The 15,347-nt window shown below is 37.5% G+C and overlaps 1 protein-coding gene across 8 annotated transcripts in view; it reads right to left on the reverse strand.

The window, feature by feature from the left end:
• Fry (FRY microtubule binding protein) overlaps positions 1-15,347 on the reverse strand; it is a 402,948-nt gene that overhangs the window by 39,815 nt on the left and 347,786 nt on the right. For all 8 annotated transcript variants that reach the window (XM_071611568.1, XM_071611569.1, XM_071611564.1 and 5 more), the window contains 7 exons: positions 14,378-14,985; positions 12,546-12,643; positions 12,047-12,217; positions 8,045-8,185; positions 5,495-5,674; positions 3,092-3,253; positions 435-509 (listed from right to left, as the gene is read on the reverse strand). In XM_071611568.1, the coding sequence (XP_071467669.1) occupies positions 435-509; positions 3,092-3,253; positions 5,495-5,674; positions 8,045-8,185; positions 12,047-12,217; positions 12,546-12,643; positions 14,378-14,985 (1,435 nt within the window). The remainder of the gene's footprint in view (positions 1-434; positions 510-3,091; positions 3,254-5,494; positions 5,675-8,044; positions 8,186-12,046; positions 12,218-12,545; positions 12,644-14,377; positions 14,986-15,347) is intronic.

Raw genomic sequence — 15,347 nt, forward strand, 5'->3', positions numbered from 1 at the left:
CACTCACAAGCCTAATGGCATTTTTTTTTTCAGTGAAAGTTAATGAGAAAAAAAAAATCACTAAAAACTTTGCAATGTTTATTTTTTAAGCATTGTGATGTTAACAATATAATGTTTCTACAACATGCTAAGTTTTGTCATTATTTTCATCTTTACTGTACATGAGTAAAATAATGACATCACAGCAAGGTATGGGTGTCCAGAGTAAAATTATATCCAAGAGGAATTAGAGCCAATAAATATTTTCCTTGTTTCTAAATAAGTGAGATTAAAAATCATGAAATGGGGAGGAATAATCCATGGGTTTGGTGTAGATGATGGATATCATCCTTGTTTTTCATGATAGAATCTTAAACTATATGATCAATGGCAAAAATAGAGTAAACCAAAAGACCATACATAACAAAATAACCGTGATGTATGCTAGGACTTACGGATGGGTTTTTGCTTAATCCTACTTCTTGGCCACACAGAGAAAGGACGTGCACCAACTTTTCTTTTGTCCTCTTCTGCAAAAGAAACACAAGGCAGGTTTTTATTATGGGGTCCTGCAAGTAAATCGGCTCTAATATTGTAGCCACTAACCACAAAGGGTGGGCAATCGTGCTTGAAATGGGGCCACTCAGAACTGAGATTTTAAAAAACACAAGGCTCAGTATGAAAAAAGTAGGCTATCTCATCAATAATGTAAAATGTTGTTATAATTAAATTTGCTTGTTTCTAGTTATTTATTTAGCCATGCTGGGACTGAATCTAGGCCTTGCACATGCCAGGCAAGTTCTTTACCACTAGCTGTACCCCAGTCCAGTTTCTTTTTACTTTTTTTTCTTTTAAGATGACTATTGCAACATTTAAGATGAGATTTGTATTATGTTTCTATGGATATTGCTGACCTAAGTTATCCCAAGAAGTGGGATAACCAAGTCCCTAGGTTCTTACATGAATATCCATCTCTTTCCTTGATAATTTTCTTGTATGTTACAACATCCAAATTAAATATATTCTGTTATAGGACAAGTCTTCTTTCCTCAAAATGAGAGAATAACTACTTTCTGCAGAATGAAAACATTCAATTATTCATAAGCCATATAAAATCTTTCTGGATTAATTTTAAATAGATATAATTCTTTTTTTTTTCTTTGTAAACCTTATTTTCCAGCCCCCTAGGCATAGGGATTCTTCTGTAAACCATATATTTCAATGAGATAACTTGGTCTCAGAATGAATGGAAGGCTAAGAATGAAAAAATGTATTAACCAGAGCCTAGAAAACGTTATTGAACTTCAGAATAGCTCTTCTAGCAATCTTAATGTCTTTAAAATGGTTTTCTCCCCTTCAGTCTGACTCATGTTTTTTATGTAGAATGTACATTCTTAGATTTTCCTTCCCATTGGTACTTGGTTCACTCCATCCATCCAGATTACAGAAGAGACACCCAATATGGTGTCATTTCAAAGTCAGAGACTGGAGAACCTTGATGTTGAGTGGTGGCAGCAGGAGATTTGCTCAATGATTCTCCAAGTCTTAGTGTCACTGTATAATTCTGTATAATTCTCTTAATAAATCAATTAAGTGAAACATGGACAAGGGTTATACATTTTTCTTTTTTCCCCCCATTTTCAACAACTTAGTGCTCACTAAGAATCTGCTGTGCTCCAGCCGGCTTGTGCCGTATGTTCCATTTTCCAAACTTTTGAGAATGAAGGTGAATACTGTTGGGCATGCAAAAAAAAAAAAAAAAAAGTGTTTTTCCTTCCCAGCACCCATTTCACCGTCTTCTGATACTCTAGTTTCTCTTTTCATTCTGGGGAAGGGCTCCTCTCCCAGTCCTTTGACACCATCACACACCCTGTAAGTGTCCTCATTTTTTTTTAGAACTGCTATGGATTACAGAAGAGGGACGGCCTTGCTCATCTGAAATCACCATAGCCAAAGGCCAAGAGAACCTGGAGACTCAGAGGTCATTGCTGCCTCCATGTAAAGAGCCAACCTGAGAATGAAGTCAACAGATGGGAAAATATGGGGGCAAGACTTTGTAAAGGGAAGGTGGGGACAGTGAGAAGAAGAATCTAAAGCTCTTGTTCCTGACCTTTGTCAGGATCCAGCTGTTTGAAGCCAAGTTAGGTGGTACTATAGTTTAGATCTTGAATGTCCCCATGTGTTAAAGGTTTGGGCATTAGCCTATAGTGCTCTTGGGAGGTGGTGGGAACCTCTTAAAGAGTAGAAATCGGTTAGGTTACTGGGGGCATGCCCATGAAGGGTCTTTTGAGGGTCTTAGCCCTTTCCTTTCTTCCTTTGCTTACTGGCTGCCATGAGGTGATTGGGCACCTCCTCTGCCACATACACCTGCCATGAGGTACTGTGCCATCACAGGTCCAAGGGAATAGAGCCACGTGACCAGACTGAAACTCTGAAATCATGAGCCAAAATAAAGCTTTCTTCTTTATAAGTTGATTCTCTCAGGATTTGGTAGGAGTGCACAAAAGTGACTAACACAGATGGTTTAATTCCTTTTCTACTTCAGGAAAATTTTCAGTGGATTTCTGCTACAGCACTAAAAGACTTTTGAATAATGCAGTGTTTTACCTGACTAAGCCCAATGACATCAGTACTTTGACACAGTCATCTGTAAACTGAATACAGTCCTAGGCTATATAATCAAACTACAGAGAAGTCTAGCAGCCCCCTCCACTCAGCCTATGCATGGAGATCATGATTAAAGTCGATGCTCCTAAGAGGAGCCAGAATGGTCTTTTAGTGTACAGCCCTATTGACTCTTTGGGTGTCTAAAACCCATGGAATTGACTGTTTGAAGGGCTGCTACAATGTGAAAGATTTTTGTTTTCTAAGCCTTAAGAAAACTAGAATCAATGAGTAGAAGTAACAGAGTCCGATTTCAACTCCACATAATGAGCTGTTCAAAGATAAAATGGGTGTCCTCAGAATGCTGTGAGACTCATCACTGGAAGTGTTGCTGTCTGGATGAAAAAATGTTGTGAGTGGGCATGGAGGAATCCAATATCACATGGGCAGCTGGACTCGGTAGGTCCTCTAAACTGCCTTCTAACAATGCATGTCTAGGATTGTATACCTGAGAATACTGAGGCCTTTTCCAGCTGACTGGAACAAGAACATTGGAATTGGAGCCTGATGAGGTGGATGATGTGCTCCGGGTAACTGCCATGGCCCTAGGCTTCCCATCACGCCCAGAAGAATTCTGTAGTTCATCATACCGCCTCCCAATGATTGGTGTCTGGAGAAAAAAACCACAAAACACTCATTCTTCCATCTCATTAATAATTCTGTGGTATATAAAATGGGACTGTTCTACCCAGCAGCAACTGAAAAATGCTCAAGTGATTCAAAGCAGGTCCTAGAAGTTCAGTGTTACATATAAGCTCATTTCCCTAATGTTCAAATATACATTCTGAATCATTTTTTATCTTCAATATTTTCCCATCCTCTTTAGCAGTAGAAAACAAATTCAAGAACTTGTTCTTTAATATGCTTTAGAAACCACTGAAAAGATTAGATGCAAAACATGGAGGAAAGCTAACAGTTTTCAGACGTTTAACTATAAGGAAGAGCTTCTGCCAGTTATAATGAAAGGCTAAAATTCCTTCCCCTCTCTCCAACCGCTAATCATCAATCTTTAAATACTCTTCATTTTTTTTTAAAGGTTTTTTTTTTTTTTTGGTACTAGAATTGAACTCAGGGGCACTCAACCTCTGAGCCACATCCCCAGCCCTATTTTGCATTTTCTTCAGAGACAGGGTCTCAGTTGCTTAGCACCTCACCATTGCTGAGGCTGGCTTTGAACTCATGATCCTCCTGCCTCAGCCTCTGAGCTCCTGGGATTACAAGCATGTGCCACTGTGCCTGGTACTCTTCATTTTTAAAAGGTTACATTATGTGTATCTTTTCAATTTTATTTAAATGGATGAGGTCAGAACCAGGTACTTGGGCAACACTTTAGAACTTACACTTCCTGAAAGCCTTGGGGTGTGGTAGACAGTGCCTCCCAAACTTGAGTCCCAGGAAGGTCTCTGCTGCAGACACCAGCTCACAGGCCTGTCCTCAGAGGTGGCAGGAACTGACTGGTAATTTTACACCTGGCTCCTAAGGCTCATCATTCTGGAGTATTTCTGGGTCTCTGTGTGTTGAGGGATGCAGCTAACTGGCTATTTATATATTATATCTCTTGGGAGTAGAATAAACGCAAGTCTAAGAATAAAAATAACTTTCTCCCTAGCAAGTAAAAATGATGCATAGAGATTGAATCAATATCTTAATATTATTTATATACTAAATATAGATGCAGGCGTCACAGTGCAGCAAGGGTATCTCATCTCAAATACTGAAACAAGAAGTCAGTGAATACTATTGTGTCAAAGAAGCAACCTGGATGTAACCTATTTAAGAGTGCAAGGGGGTTCCACATAAGCAGATCCCGTTTTTTTCTCCACTCTTGGGGAATGCATTAATTCAGCAGTGTTTGGAAATAATTGTTAACAATCTCTGTGCACCAGACATGGTACCACCAGGCTCTGATTATAAATATCAGCAGAGTAGTTTCTGCTTTGGAGGGGGCATGCTACATGGGTCATGGGATAAGAGATACAAAAGTCAAGTTATGTTATACTTTAGACTTAATTAAGTACAGGCACCCAAAGGTCGGCTCAGGAAGCAGCAGGTAAATCTGACCATTTTTTGTCCTTTCTTTTTTTCCTCAATTCTGTAGCATGGGTTCTTAATTTCTCTTTCCCTTACCCTGTTCAAGGCAACCATAAAGGTGGATTCCATATTCCTGTAATTCCAAACTGCAGTCATTTATGGATCTGGTATAGATCGGAGAAAAAGGTTATGGCTAGAAAGATATGACATGATACTTGTAAGATAAAGAATGAGTGACATGGCTTACAATGTTTAATATTCCATTTTAAAGTAGCTTTCTAAAAAATTGTTTTTCATATAACTGAGGTTTCTTTTTTTTTTTTCTTTTTGGTACCAGGTTTTGAACTCATGGGTACTTGGCCACTGAGCCACATCCTTAGCCCTATTTTGTATTTTATTTAGAGACAGAGTCTCACTGAGTTGCTTAGTGCCTCACTGTTGCTGAGGCTGGCTTTGAACTCACAATCCTCCTATCTTAGCCTCCTGAGCTGCTGGGATTACAGGCGTGCATCACCACACCCAGCTAGGTTAGATTCTGTTTCTTAAAGCTGCCAATTGTGAGCCCCAGAGAATATGAAATTCAGTTTTCTTTTCTTTCTTTCTTTTTTTTTTTTATGGTGCTTTGCATCAAACACAGGGGCTTATACATGCTCATCCTCAGCCCTTCAGTGTGTTCTTAATAGAATGGAACCAAATTTAGACCTTTGCAGTCTTTGTTTATAATAAATGTAAGTCTTCCCTTCTCCAGGAAATTACTTGTAACTTTTGCCATCATAAGTTCATGCTGAAGTTCACAGAAACAGCTAACAAAGTTAAGTACCTCTGAAATGTCAAAGTGAAAGTCCAGGGTTTTTCCAGGTAGTTCCTTGGAAGCACTAGTCCACACACGATGTATTTCTATCTTTGAGAGGTCACTGTGCTGGTAGGAAGGCAACACCAGGCTGGCCGATCGAGACACGACCAACTTTAAGATATTCAAAGCCTCTCTCCAGTGAATGCTCTGTAAGAAATAAAACACTCAAGGTTAAAAACAACTTCATTTTGGAAAGCTAACTGCTGCTGAAATTGACTGACTTAAAACATGTAGGGAATTCCGTGATAAGTAAAAGGCGAATGATATAAGTAGACCATTTATATCTAAAATGAGCTACATTTAGGAAATAAGCAAATAAAAAAGACTCACTTTGTCTGTATTCAAATGAATAAAGTTAAAAAAATCACAAGTACAATTTTTGCCAAGGAGCTACCTCCTTAATTTGATTAAAAAAAAAAAAAGCTCCCAATGCTAAAATGTTATGCTGTTGACTATTCACTCTTTCTCAAAGTTCTCCCCCCTCCAGGTTCTAGGTTTCAGTCTTCCTTGATCCTTTGACTTCTTTGGGTCTTCTTGCTCCATTTTATTCCTGGGCCTCTTGATCTCTTTTCTCACTTCATATCTTTCTTGTTACCTAACACAGGATTCTGGAAGCTCTTCTTAACTCCTCCTACCTTTCCCTTTGATATTTCTTTCCCTGTTTAAACTCAGTGGAATTCTCTCTGGCCCTGCCCAGATTATTTCAATGGCCCCTTAACTAGCCTTAGAATCAGCTACCCTGATCTTTCTAGAACTCTTCAGAGTAGGCTCTCAGAGAGTCTCTATCTCCATGCTTCAATGGCTCCCTCTAGTGGACAGGGTGGTGTCCACACTCTGAGCATGACCTGCAGATCTCATTCCATGCAGCTACTACTAGAGTACCTTAGGCCAGGCAAGGTCTCTTTGGCCTCTGTGCCTTTCCTTATGCTATCCCCTCATCCTGGAATGCTTTTCCTTTCCTTAATATATATCAACTTCCTGCTCTTCTTTAACAATTAGTTTGTTTTACCATCTTTGTTTTCTTGACTTGTGGGAAGAGGTACTTCCCCCACAAAAATATTGAACATAGTTAAAGCAACTTAATAACAATTGTAATTATTTTTATAATAATAAATAAAATACATCTCCTTCCTTAAATTCTGCACAAGGGAAATCATGGATTAAATATGAAATTAGCCATTATTCAAGATAAGAAATTAAGTACCAGAGATGGCCTGCAAGCCCAGGACAGAGTGAACATCCTACTAATACAACAAGAAAACGGGCCACATGATTAATAGAAAGATGTAGCTGACCCCCTCATTCCGTGAGTGCTGAAATTCTTATTGAATGAATGCCTATCTTGTGGCGCAACTATCATTGGCACTTTAAAAGTGAAGAAAAAAAAATAAACAACTTTTAGCATTAAATAATTCTAGTAATTGTCATTGGTGGAGATGGAAAGGAATATCTAAACTTTACACTACCTGTCAGTGAGATTTGCCAGAGCAAGCCTAGTGTTTGCTCTTGAATTCTGCAACTCTCCACGCACACTCCTGAGAAGAAAGAGAGGAACAACTAGATGTGGAGAAGCCTGCGCTCCCTATGTTCAGTCTGTGGTGTGTGCTTCAGATAAACTTCTAGGCTCTAGAAACGGTTTCTGCTCTCTTTGCTCCTTTGAGATCTACTTATATTTTTATTTTATTTCTATTAATCCCCACCTCTTCCCCCACCCAGTTGGGGAGTCTCAGGATATGGCTTTAAAGAAACATTCTGTAGGTGTTTATTGATGTTCACCAAGTGTCCTGCTGTGCTGGGTGCCTGGTTCAGTGAAACAAAAGAAATGACTTTGGAGCCAGATTCAAATACCAGCTCCACCCTCTACTAACTGAGATCTTGGGGCCAGTCTCTGGTTGATTTTTGTTTTTATTAAATCTTTCAAGACTGTTTATGATGGAAATATTAGAATAACACAGAAACAGAGACTAGCATAATGAACCTCCAGACACTCTTATTAGTTATTCGCATTGTCATTTTACTTATGATCTCAATAAACAGTTGGAGTGTTTTAAAGAACATTTATGCAAGTATCTTAACCTTAGTTGGCTTACTCTAAAGTGGGGATTTTAACTGCTGAGTAACTTTTCACATGTTGAGGCACCTGGTCTGGAACCTGGTACATGGCACGCATACAAGTTCCTTGTCCCTCCTCCTCCTTTGAAATGAGATACCAGAAATAAGATCTGCCCCTGCCCTCCCAGCCAGGTGTGTGCTTTTAATATGCAGCCTACAAGCCCCAGTAGGCAGAACTGTGCCCTCTGAAGGTCAGGAATGTGCCAAGGCCTCATCTGTCTTCTCAGAGTGCCACTCAGGATGCCGTCAACCACCCGGCTGGACTGCCCTTCCTTTGTCATGGATACCAAGGAATGAATACATGATCTAGTGCCCATAAGGCTTTGTACCCAAGGACAAATTATAGACAAGTCTCAGTCTTTTTGGATTGACTCTGCTGATAAGTAAACTTATGCAGATACTCACTTGCACGTATTTTTCAATAGTCTTAAGAACTTCCACATTAAACTGCTTGACAGGAACAACAGAAAGGTCCATGTAGCTGAGCAGACTGTAGATCACTTGGAGGAGGGGCTGTTGCATACTGGGGAGACCTTTCTCCAGCAACTGTGGGAGGTAAAGTGCAGGTGAAGTCAGCTCTACACAGGACTTTCCCATAGAAGCACCCAGGTTTCCCCAGATCTTTACCATTGCATATTAGGAGGGAAAATAAAAGATCCTAACTTCTGAGGAAATGGAGATATCATCAAAGGCACAGGGACATCATAAAATGTACACATGTAATATTAAAAAAATTAATCTCAAAAGGAAAGCATCAAACAACATTAATCAACACTTATAAATTGTATAAATTATATAAATTATAAATTGCAATATAATTTTTCAGTTATGAAATTGGCAAAGATTAGAAACTGGCAATATTTAGTATTGGTAAGGAGAAAAGGAATTAGGTATTCTTATACATCAGTAGAAATGTAAATTGGATAATTTGTTATTTGAGATCATGAGCAATAAAGAGGTCCATATTTTTAGAATAATATTTACACTCTTAGGAACATTTCTTTCCAAAACCAGAGATAAACACTATGAAATCAGAGTGAATGTATGAGATTTCTGTAATTAAATGGTTAAAAAAGCATACACAAAACAAGAAAGCACTACAAGCAAATTAAATATTGAACATCAGGGAAATTGATATATAAATTAATAGTAAATTACATTGTGAACTATTATGTAGTTAATAGAATAATGTTTTAAAGACAGCAAAGCATATTAGATGATATTAAGTTGAAGACAAAGCATATATAATTGTCTTACAGAACCAGCCTAGGTGTCCATAAATGGATGAATGGATAAAAAAAAAAAAAATACACAGTGGAGTTTTATTCAGCCATAAAGAACAATGACATTATGTCATTTGCAGGAAAGTGGATGAAACTAGAGACCACTATGAAATAAGTGAAATAAGCCAAACTCAGAAGGTCAAGGGTCATATGTTCCCTCTCATATGTGGAAGCTAGAGAGAGGAAAAAGGAAAAGAAAGGTGGGGGCAGATCTCGTTGAAATCAAAGGGAGTTCAGTAAAATAGAGAGCAAAGGGATCAGGGGCAGGGAGGAGGGGAGAGAATGGGGAAATGCTGGGAAATGATATTGGCCAAATTATATTGTGCACATGTATAAAGATGTAACAATGAATCCTGCCACTACTTACAACTAGGATACACCAATAAAAAACATGGACAAAGAGCATACAGATTAGCTGCATAACAACAGTTGATGCCAAAACTGAAATGGATATGTTTGTTGTACAGAAATAGTACAATTAAATTCTACAATTAAATAGTACAATTAAATTAAATTCTCTAAATAAAATAATTTTGGGTGATGCTTTTCTTTATTTTAAAAATAATGTTCTGGACCTTCCAAATTTTCTGTTATGAGCTTTTTTTTTTCCTTTTATAATCAGGAAAAAAGCCAATGATATTGTCTCAAAGAAAAACAGAATAGTGAGAAAATATTTATGTTAGGCATCATGATAAAAGTTTGCTATTCAAAATAAAGGATTGATAGAAATGAGACAAATAAATCCTGAAATTCCACATCAAAAGTGGTCAAAGGAAATAACAGAACAGCTCACACAGGAGGAAGTAAACAGTTACGTAAATCCATTGTGTGGAAAATTGAATATCTTCACCAGAAAGGAAATACATAAGGAAAATAATCTGACAATATTTATAAAAAGCATCATACAGAAAAATGAATACCTGCAGTGACAAAATTTAGTAGGAATATAGCCACACAAAAAATATTTATACATGTTAGTATTGTAATTAGGAAATTCTCTGTGGAGACCAATTTTTCAAATGTAGTAACATACCCACATAGTCGTGTCTTTTGACTGGGTAATTATACTTTGGGAAAAGGGATCACTTGATATTTTTAGATAATATAAGTGATCACTTGATAAAATATCAAATATCATTTGATAAAAGATCTACATAACAGGACCCCCTCTAATAGAATGAATTATGAACATAAGCAACAAAAGGGAAACGATTGAAGTTTTACATGAACCTGACAGAATTCCAGGGTTATTCAAAACAGCATCCTGTGAGTTAGGTCAACACATGGAGATATACACAGAATTAGCATAAACAGAGCAGGTGCAATGCAAGGACTGCCCACTGCCACACAGTTAGACATATGTGCATGGCTAAGACCTGAAAAAACAGGTAACTGAAACAGACATTAATTGGATTATATATGATGGAAAGTTGGGTAAGTTCATAATAAAAATTTTTGGTGACAATTTTGTGATAAGGGCAGAACAGAACAAATTAGGTGACTTATTTTAATATATTTTTTTTTGTGTGTGTGGTGAAGTACACATCATAACCATTTTAACCATTTTTAAGTGTGCAATTCAGTGGTATCAATTCACATTGCTGTGCAGCCATCATTATGTACTTCCAGGACTTGCTCATCACTCCATACTGAGATTCTATACCAATAAAATAACTATCTCCTACCTACTGCCCCCAGCTCCTGGTAATCAATATATATATATATATTCTGCTCCTATAGATTTGCCTAATCTATGTGCCTCAAGTGTGTTGAATCATGATATTTTCCTTTTGTATCTGGCTTATTTCACTTAGCATTATGTACTCAAGGCTCATCTATGGTGAAACATGTGTCAGAATTTCTGTCTCTTGAGGCTAATGATATTCCATTGTGTGTGTGTCCCACCTTCCATTTACACTTTTGAAACTATCATGGTTAGTATTCCAAACAAATATTGCCTCTTTCTATTCTATCACACACTATATCTTCTTTTAAAACAGGCACCATTATTTGCCTTGTAAACAGGATGTTTGTGACAGTTCTCCCAGTACTTATTGTGTGCCGAGGTATGTGTAGGGACAACTGTGACCAGGTGATTATCAAAAGCACTGGAGTGGCACTTTGAGAGATCCTTAAAATACTAGGTATGCAGGTGGGGAAAGAGTAAATAAATCCTGGACTGCTGATGGTCTGATGTAGCCCATAGATTGCTGATCCATACTGTCAGGCAGAATCCTGCAGGGTCAACTGCAAATATTGTTTTATGGGTTTGTACCTTATGCTACATAGATACTTTCAATTTAAAAAAAATTTTTTTTAGTTGTAGATGGACACAATATCTTTATGTGCTGAGGATTGAACCCAGTGCCTGACACTTGTGAGGCAGGCATTCTACCACTGAACTACACAGCCCCAGCCTGAACCATTCAGTCTTGTAGAGGCTTTGAGGAATGGTTGACTTTTTAACTTATTTGAAACCTATATTGGTGATATAACTAAAAGAAAAGTTAGGATAGATTGCCCTTATCTCTTTGGATAAGGACTTTATGACCTTGCATATTAAATTTGTTGGGACCATAGGACTACCTGTGAAATGCTATATATTTCTAGCACAAACAGAAACAGAAAATTAGAGTTTGGGTTGTAATGTTTGTGCTACAAACACATTCCAATTTGATTAAAAAAAAGGTAATGATAAACACTTTTATTTTAGGAGGTATTTTTTGTTAATTACTTCAGAGCAAACAACCATTAAACACATCAAGATACACAGTAACTCCTTAAATAAGATTTGAACACTCAGAATAATTAGGATAAGATTTTCACATCTCTGTCATGCTGATAGGTATTAATAAACAGGAGTTTAAGCTTTGGAAGTAGCTAGATCTGGGATCAAAGACCTGCTCTGCCACCTTAAACTTAACCTGGCAGAGCCTCAGATTCTTTATTATAATAATAACCACATCACTGGCTTGTTGTGAAGATTTGAGATGCTTCCATTAGTATCTATAATAATATGTAGCAGGGACTCAATAAACAGAAGTTGAGGGTATATATTATCAGTTCCATATGAATATTTAACCAGAGACGCTATAATGGATGTTATCCTTAGTTTAAAGCTTACCTCTGCCAGGTAGGTGACCATGTTCAAGGTAATGTCAGCATATGCTTCGTGAAGGTATCGACAGACCACATTGACCCACGTGGCACAGTCCCTTGTATAGCTGTGTGTTTTATAAAGAGTCATAACGTGTGCAAGATTTGAAAGTTTAGGGTTTTTCTCTTCCAAACAAACCTTTTAAGATAAGAAAAGCAATTAAGGATAAAGTATTCCAATGAAAGGAAGAAATGTTAGCAAATTTTGCTATAAATCCTGATAGTCTGGAAAGAAGACTGACAGAACTTGTGGTAGTCACAGCAGGGCTTAACTTAGTAATTAGCTAATACAATTTCCAAAAGTTCTTTCCACTTGTTTTTCTTAATAATCAAAGAAGACAGTATGCATCAGACACTCACATTTGAGAAAAATCACTGGCTTCCCTGGGCCTGGTCATTTCTGACTGACACTGGGCCTTCCTGCAGGCCCATATGGACTTGCCTGAATGTGGAACTGAAACTCATACCTGAGCAATCCTTTCGGCTATATCTTTACAGAACTGATTGGGATTTTCAAAATGCTGGATCAGCTGGGGCAGGAGACACAAGACATTCAGTGGAAACCCTGGATTAGAGAAGATACAATGAAGATAGCTAAATACAGGACATTTTAACTGGTGACAGTGGACAGGCACATTATAGGTTTTATTCTGCAGTGATACAAAAGCAGTCTTTGGAAGCAGCTTAAATATGACCTAACACAAAAATCCATGAAAAACAGACAATCACAATGGCAATAATTATAAAGGAGGCACCAAAGTAGATTTGCAATTTTAACATACATTTGTCATCTTGTGATGGATTCTTTGTGAATGAAGAATGACGGCACAGATTTTATTGGAACAGACTGAATTGAGCTGAAACACTAATTTGAAATTTTTATCAAAACACATTTTAAGAAAAGCTGGTACAAAAGGACATAGATCAACCAATTTAAGTCTTAGTCACAGAATTATAAAGACTTATTGGAGATTGAACCCAGGGGTGCTTTACCACTGAGCCACATCCCCAGTCATTTTTCATTTTGAGATGAAGTAGCATAGAGCCTAACTAAATGGCTGAGGCTGGCTTTGAACTTGCAATCTTTCTGCCTCAGTCTCCTGAGTCACTGGGATTATAGGCATGCGCCACCCAGCTCGGCTCAGTAAAGACTTTTTCAAATAATGAGGAATGGCCTAGTATCTCTGAGTTAAAATCTAGTTCATGAAATGAATTCTGGGCTATTTGCCATGGTATTAAAAATCTGGTGTGTTGATTTGTTTTAATTCAAAACAATAGGGAATCAATAAAATTTTAAAGAGGAAAAGAAAAGCAATAAATAATTAAAAGATTTGGGAGTTGAAAAAAATAGGAAAAATAGTCTGTATAAGAGCAAAGGAATATTCCATGTATATATAATACGTCAAAATACATTCTACTGTCTTGTATATCTAAAAAGAACAAGTAAAAATAAATAAATAAAGAAAAGAAAAAAAGAGGTTCAACATATACCAAACAAACCCTTCACAACTTTGAGAATCAAATAGATCGTAACAAAATAATACTGGGTGACTTTAACACACTTCTCTCACAACTCAATAGATCTTCCAAACAAAAACTAAATAAAGAAGCTGTAGAACTAAAAAATATAATTAATAATTTAGACTTAGCAGACATATATAGAATATTTCATTCATCAATGACTGAATACATTTTCTTCTCAGCAGCACACAGATCCTTCTCTAAAACAGACCATTATCTTATGCCACAAAGCAACTCTGAGCAAATACAAAGAAATAGAGATTAAACCTTGCATTTTATCAGATCCTAAGGGAATGAAGTTAGAAATCAACGATAACATAAAAAATAGAAGCTGCTCTAACACCTGGAGACTAAAAATATCATACTATTGAATGACCAATGGACAGTTGAAGAAACCAGGGATGAAATAAAAAAAATACTTAGAGATAAATAAGAATAGAGACATAACAGATCAAAATCTCTGGGACACTATGAAGGTGGTTCTAAGAGGAAAGTTCACTGCACTGCTCTTTTAATTTATTGCCTTGAAATATCTTCTATGATATAAAGACAGTGCTGGCCACCAAACCTTGAGTCTTGCACATGCTAGGTAAGTGCTCTACCACATCCCCAACCCTATTAAATGGAATTTTAAAAGAAAACAATACAAAACAAAAGTAGCTATTCCTAAAGAACCATTTCTTAGCAAAACTGTTAAAAGCAGTAAATCCATATCATCTTATTCCACTAAAGATAAATCCCACCACGAGCATTGAGAGAGTGAGTGAGTTGGCTTTACCGATAGCTTGGGATGAATCCACCATGGATACTTTGGACACTGGGGTCAGCAAGCTGAAAAGTTGCAGGGTCAGGTCGGTCGTGGTGAGAGATGTGAATCCCTTCAGCAGCAGCTGCTGCAACCCTGAGAAGTCAGCCCACTTGAGCTGGGCCTGGAGTTTCTCAAGTTTTTCTCGGTTCTCAGCTTTATCAAGTGGCATATGTGCTAGTAGTCGATTCAACAGCCTTAAGGCCATTAGGTACTCAAACTCAAAGTCAGACTCCATCAAGGCCACTGTGACCCAGAAGATGGTGGCCAACAGGTTGGTGGGATGATTTATGTGGGATGGGTCCGTAAGACTGTCCTTCAAAGAGGAGGAGCTTCTGGTTTTTGAGGAAAGACCCTGTTGGGTACAAGCCTGGATTCTGTCCAGGGTGGCACTTCGAGGTGGGTCAGAGGATCTGTCAACCACACCAAACTTCTTGGGCACAGAGAAGCTTCTTTGATGCCGACTCCGTTCTGCAGTTGTGGTGTTGCCACCGGCAGCTCCTGGGTTCACATTTAGTTGCCCTGTGCTCTTTCTGCTTGCGGTTAGTTTAGTGCTGGAGCTTAAATCTGGTGATGAAGAGCTGGGTATAAAAACAAATAAGTTCAAATTACAAAATAAATAAATTCGTTCAGTGGAGTGCCCACAAGCTTCACTAAAAGTGAAGTCCACTCAAGTCCCTAGGAAACACTAAAGAAGGGGAAATATTCTTTGGAAATAAATGCTACTTTCTTCTAATTTCTTTTTTCCTTATCCTTAAACTTTAAGCTACGAAAAACAAACCTTGACAAGTACAACCTTTACTGGCTCAATTTCAAGAAAGATGAGCTCAATTATACAAACTGGGTTCATGAATATTTCAAATGAGTTTTCTAAATATTGGCAGCAACAACAACAAAAAAAGCAGGAATTTCTTTTAAGTAAAGTCAACATTTATTCCAACAG

Source organism: Marmota flaviventris, chromosome 4 (assembly GCF_047511675.1).
Source record: "Marmota flaviventris isolate mMarFla1 chromosome 4, mMarFla1.hap1, whole genome shotgun sequence".
Lineage (NCBI taxonomy): Eukaryota > Metazoa > Chordata > Mammalia > Rodentia > Sciuridae > Marmota > Marmota flaviventris.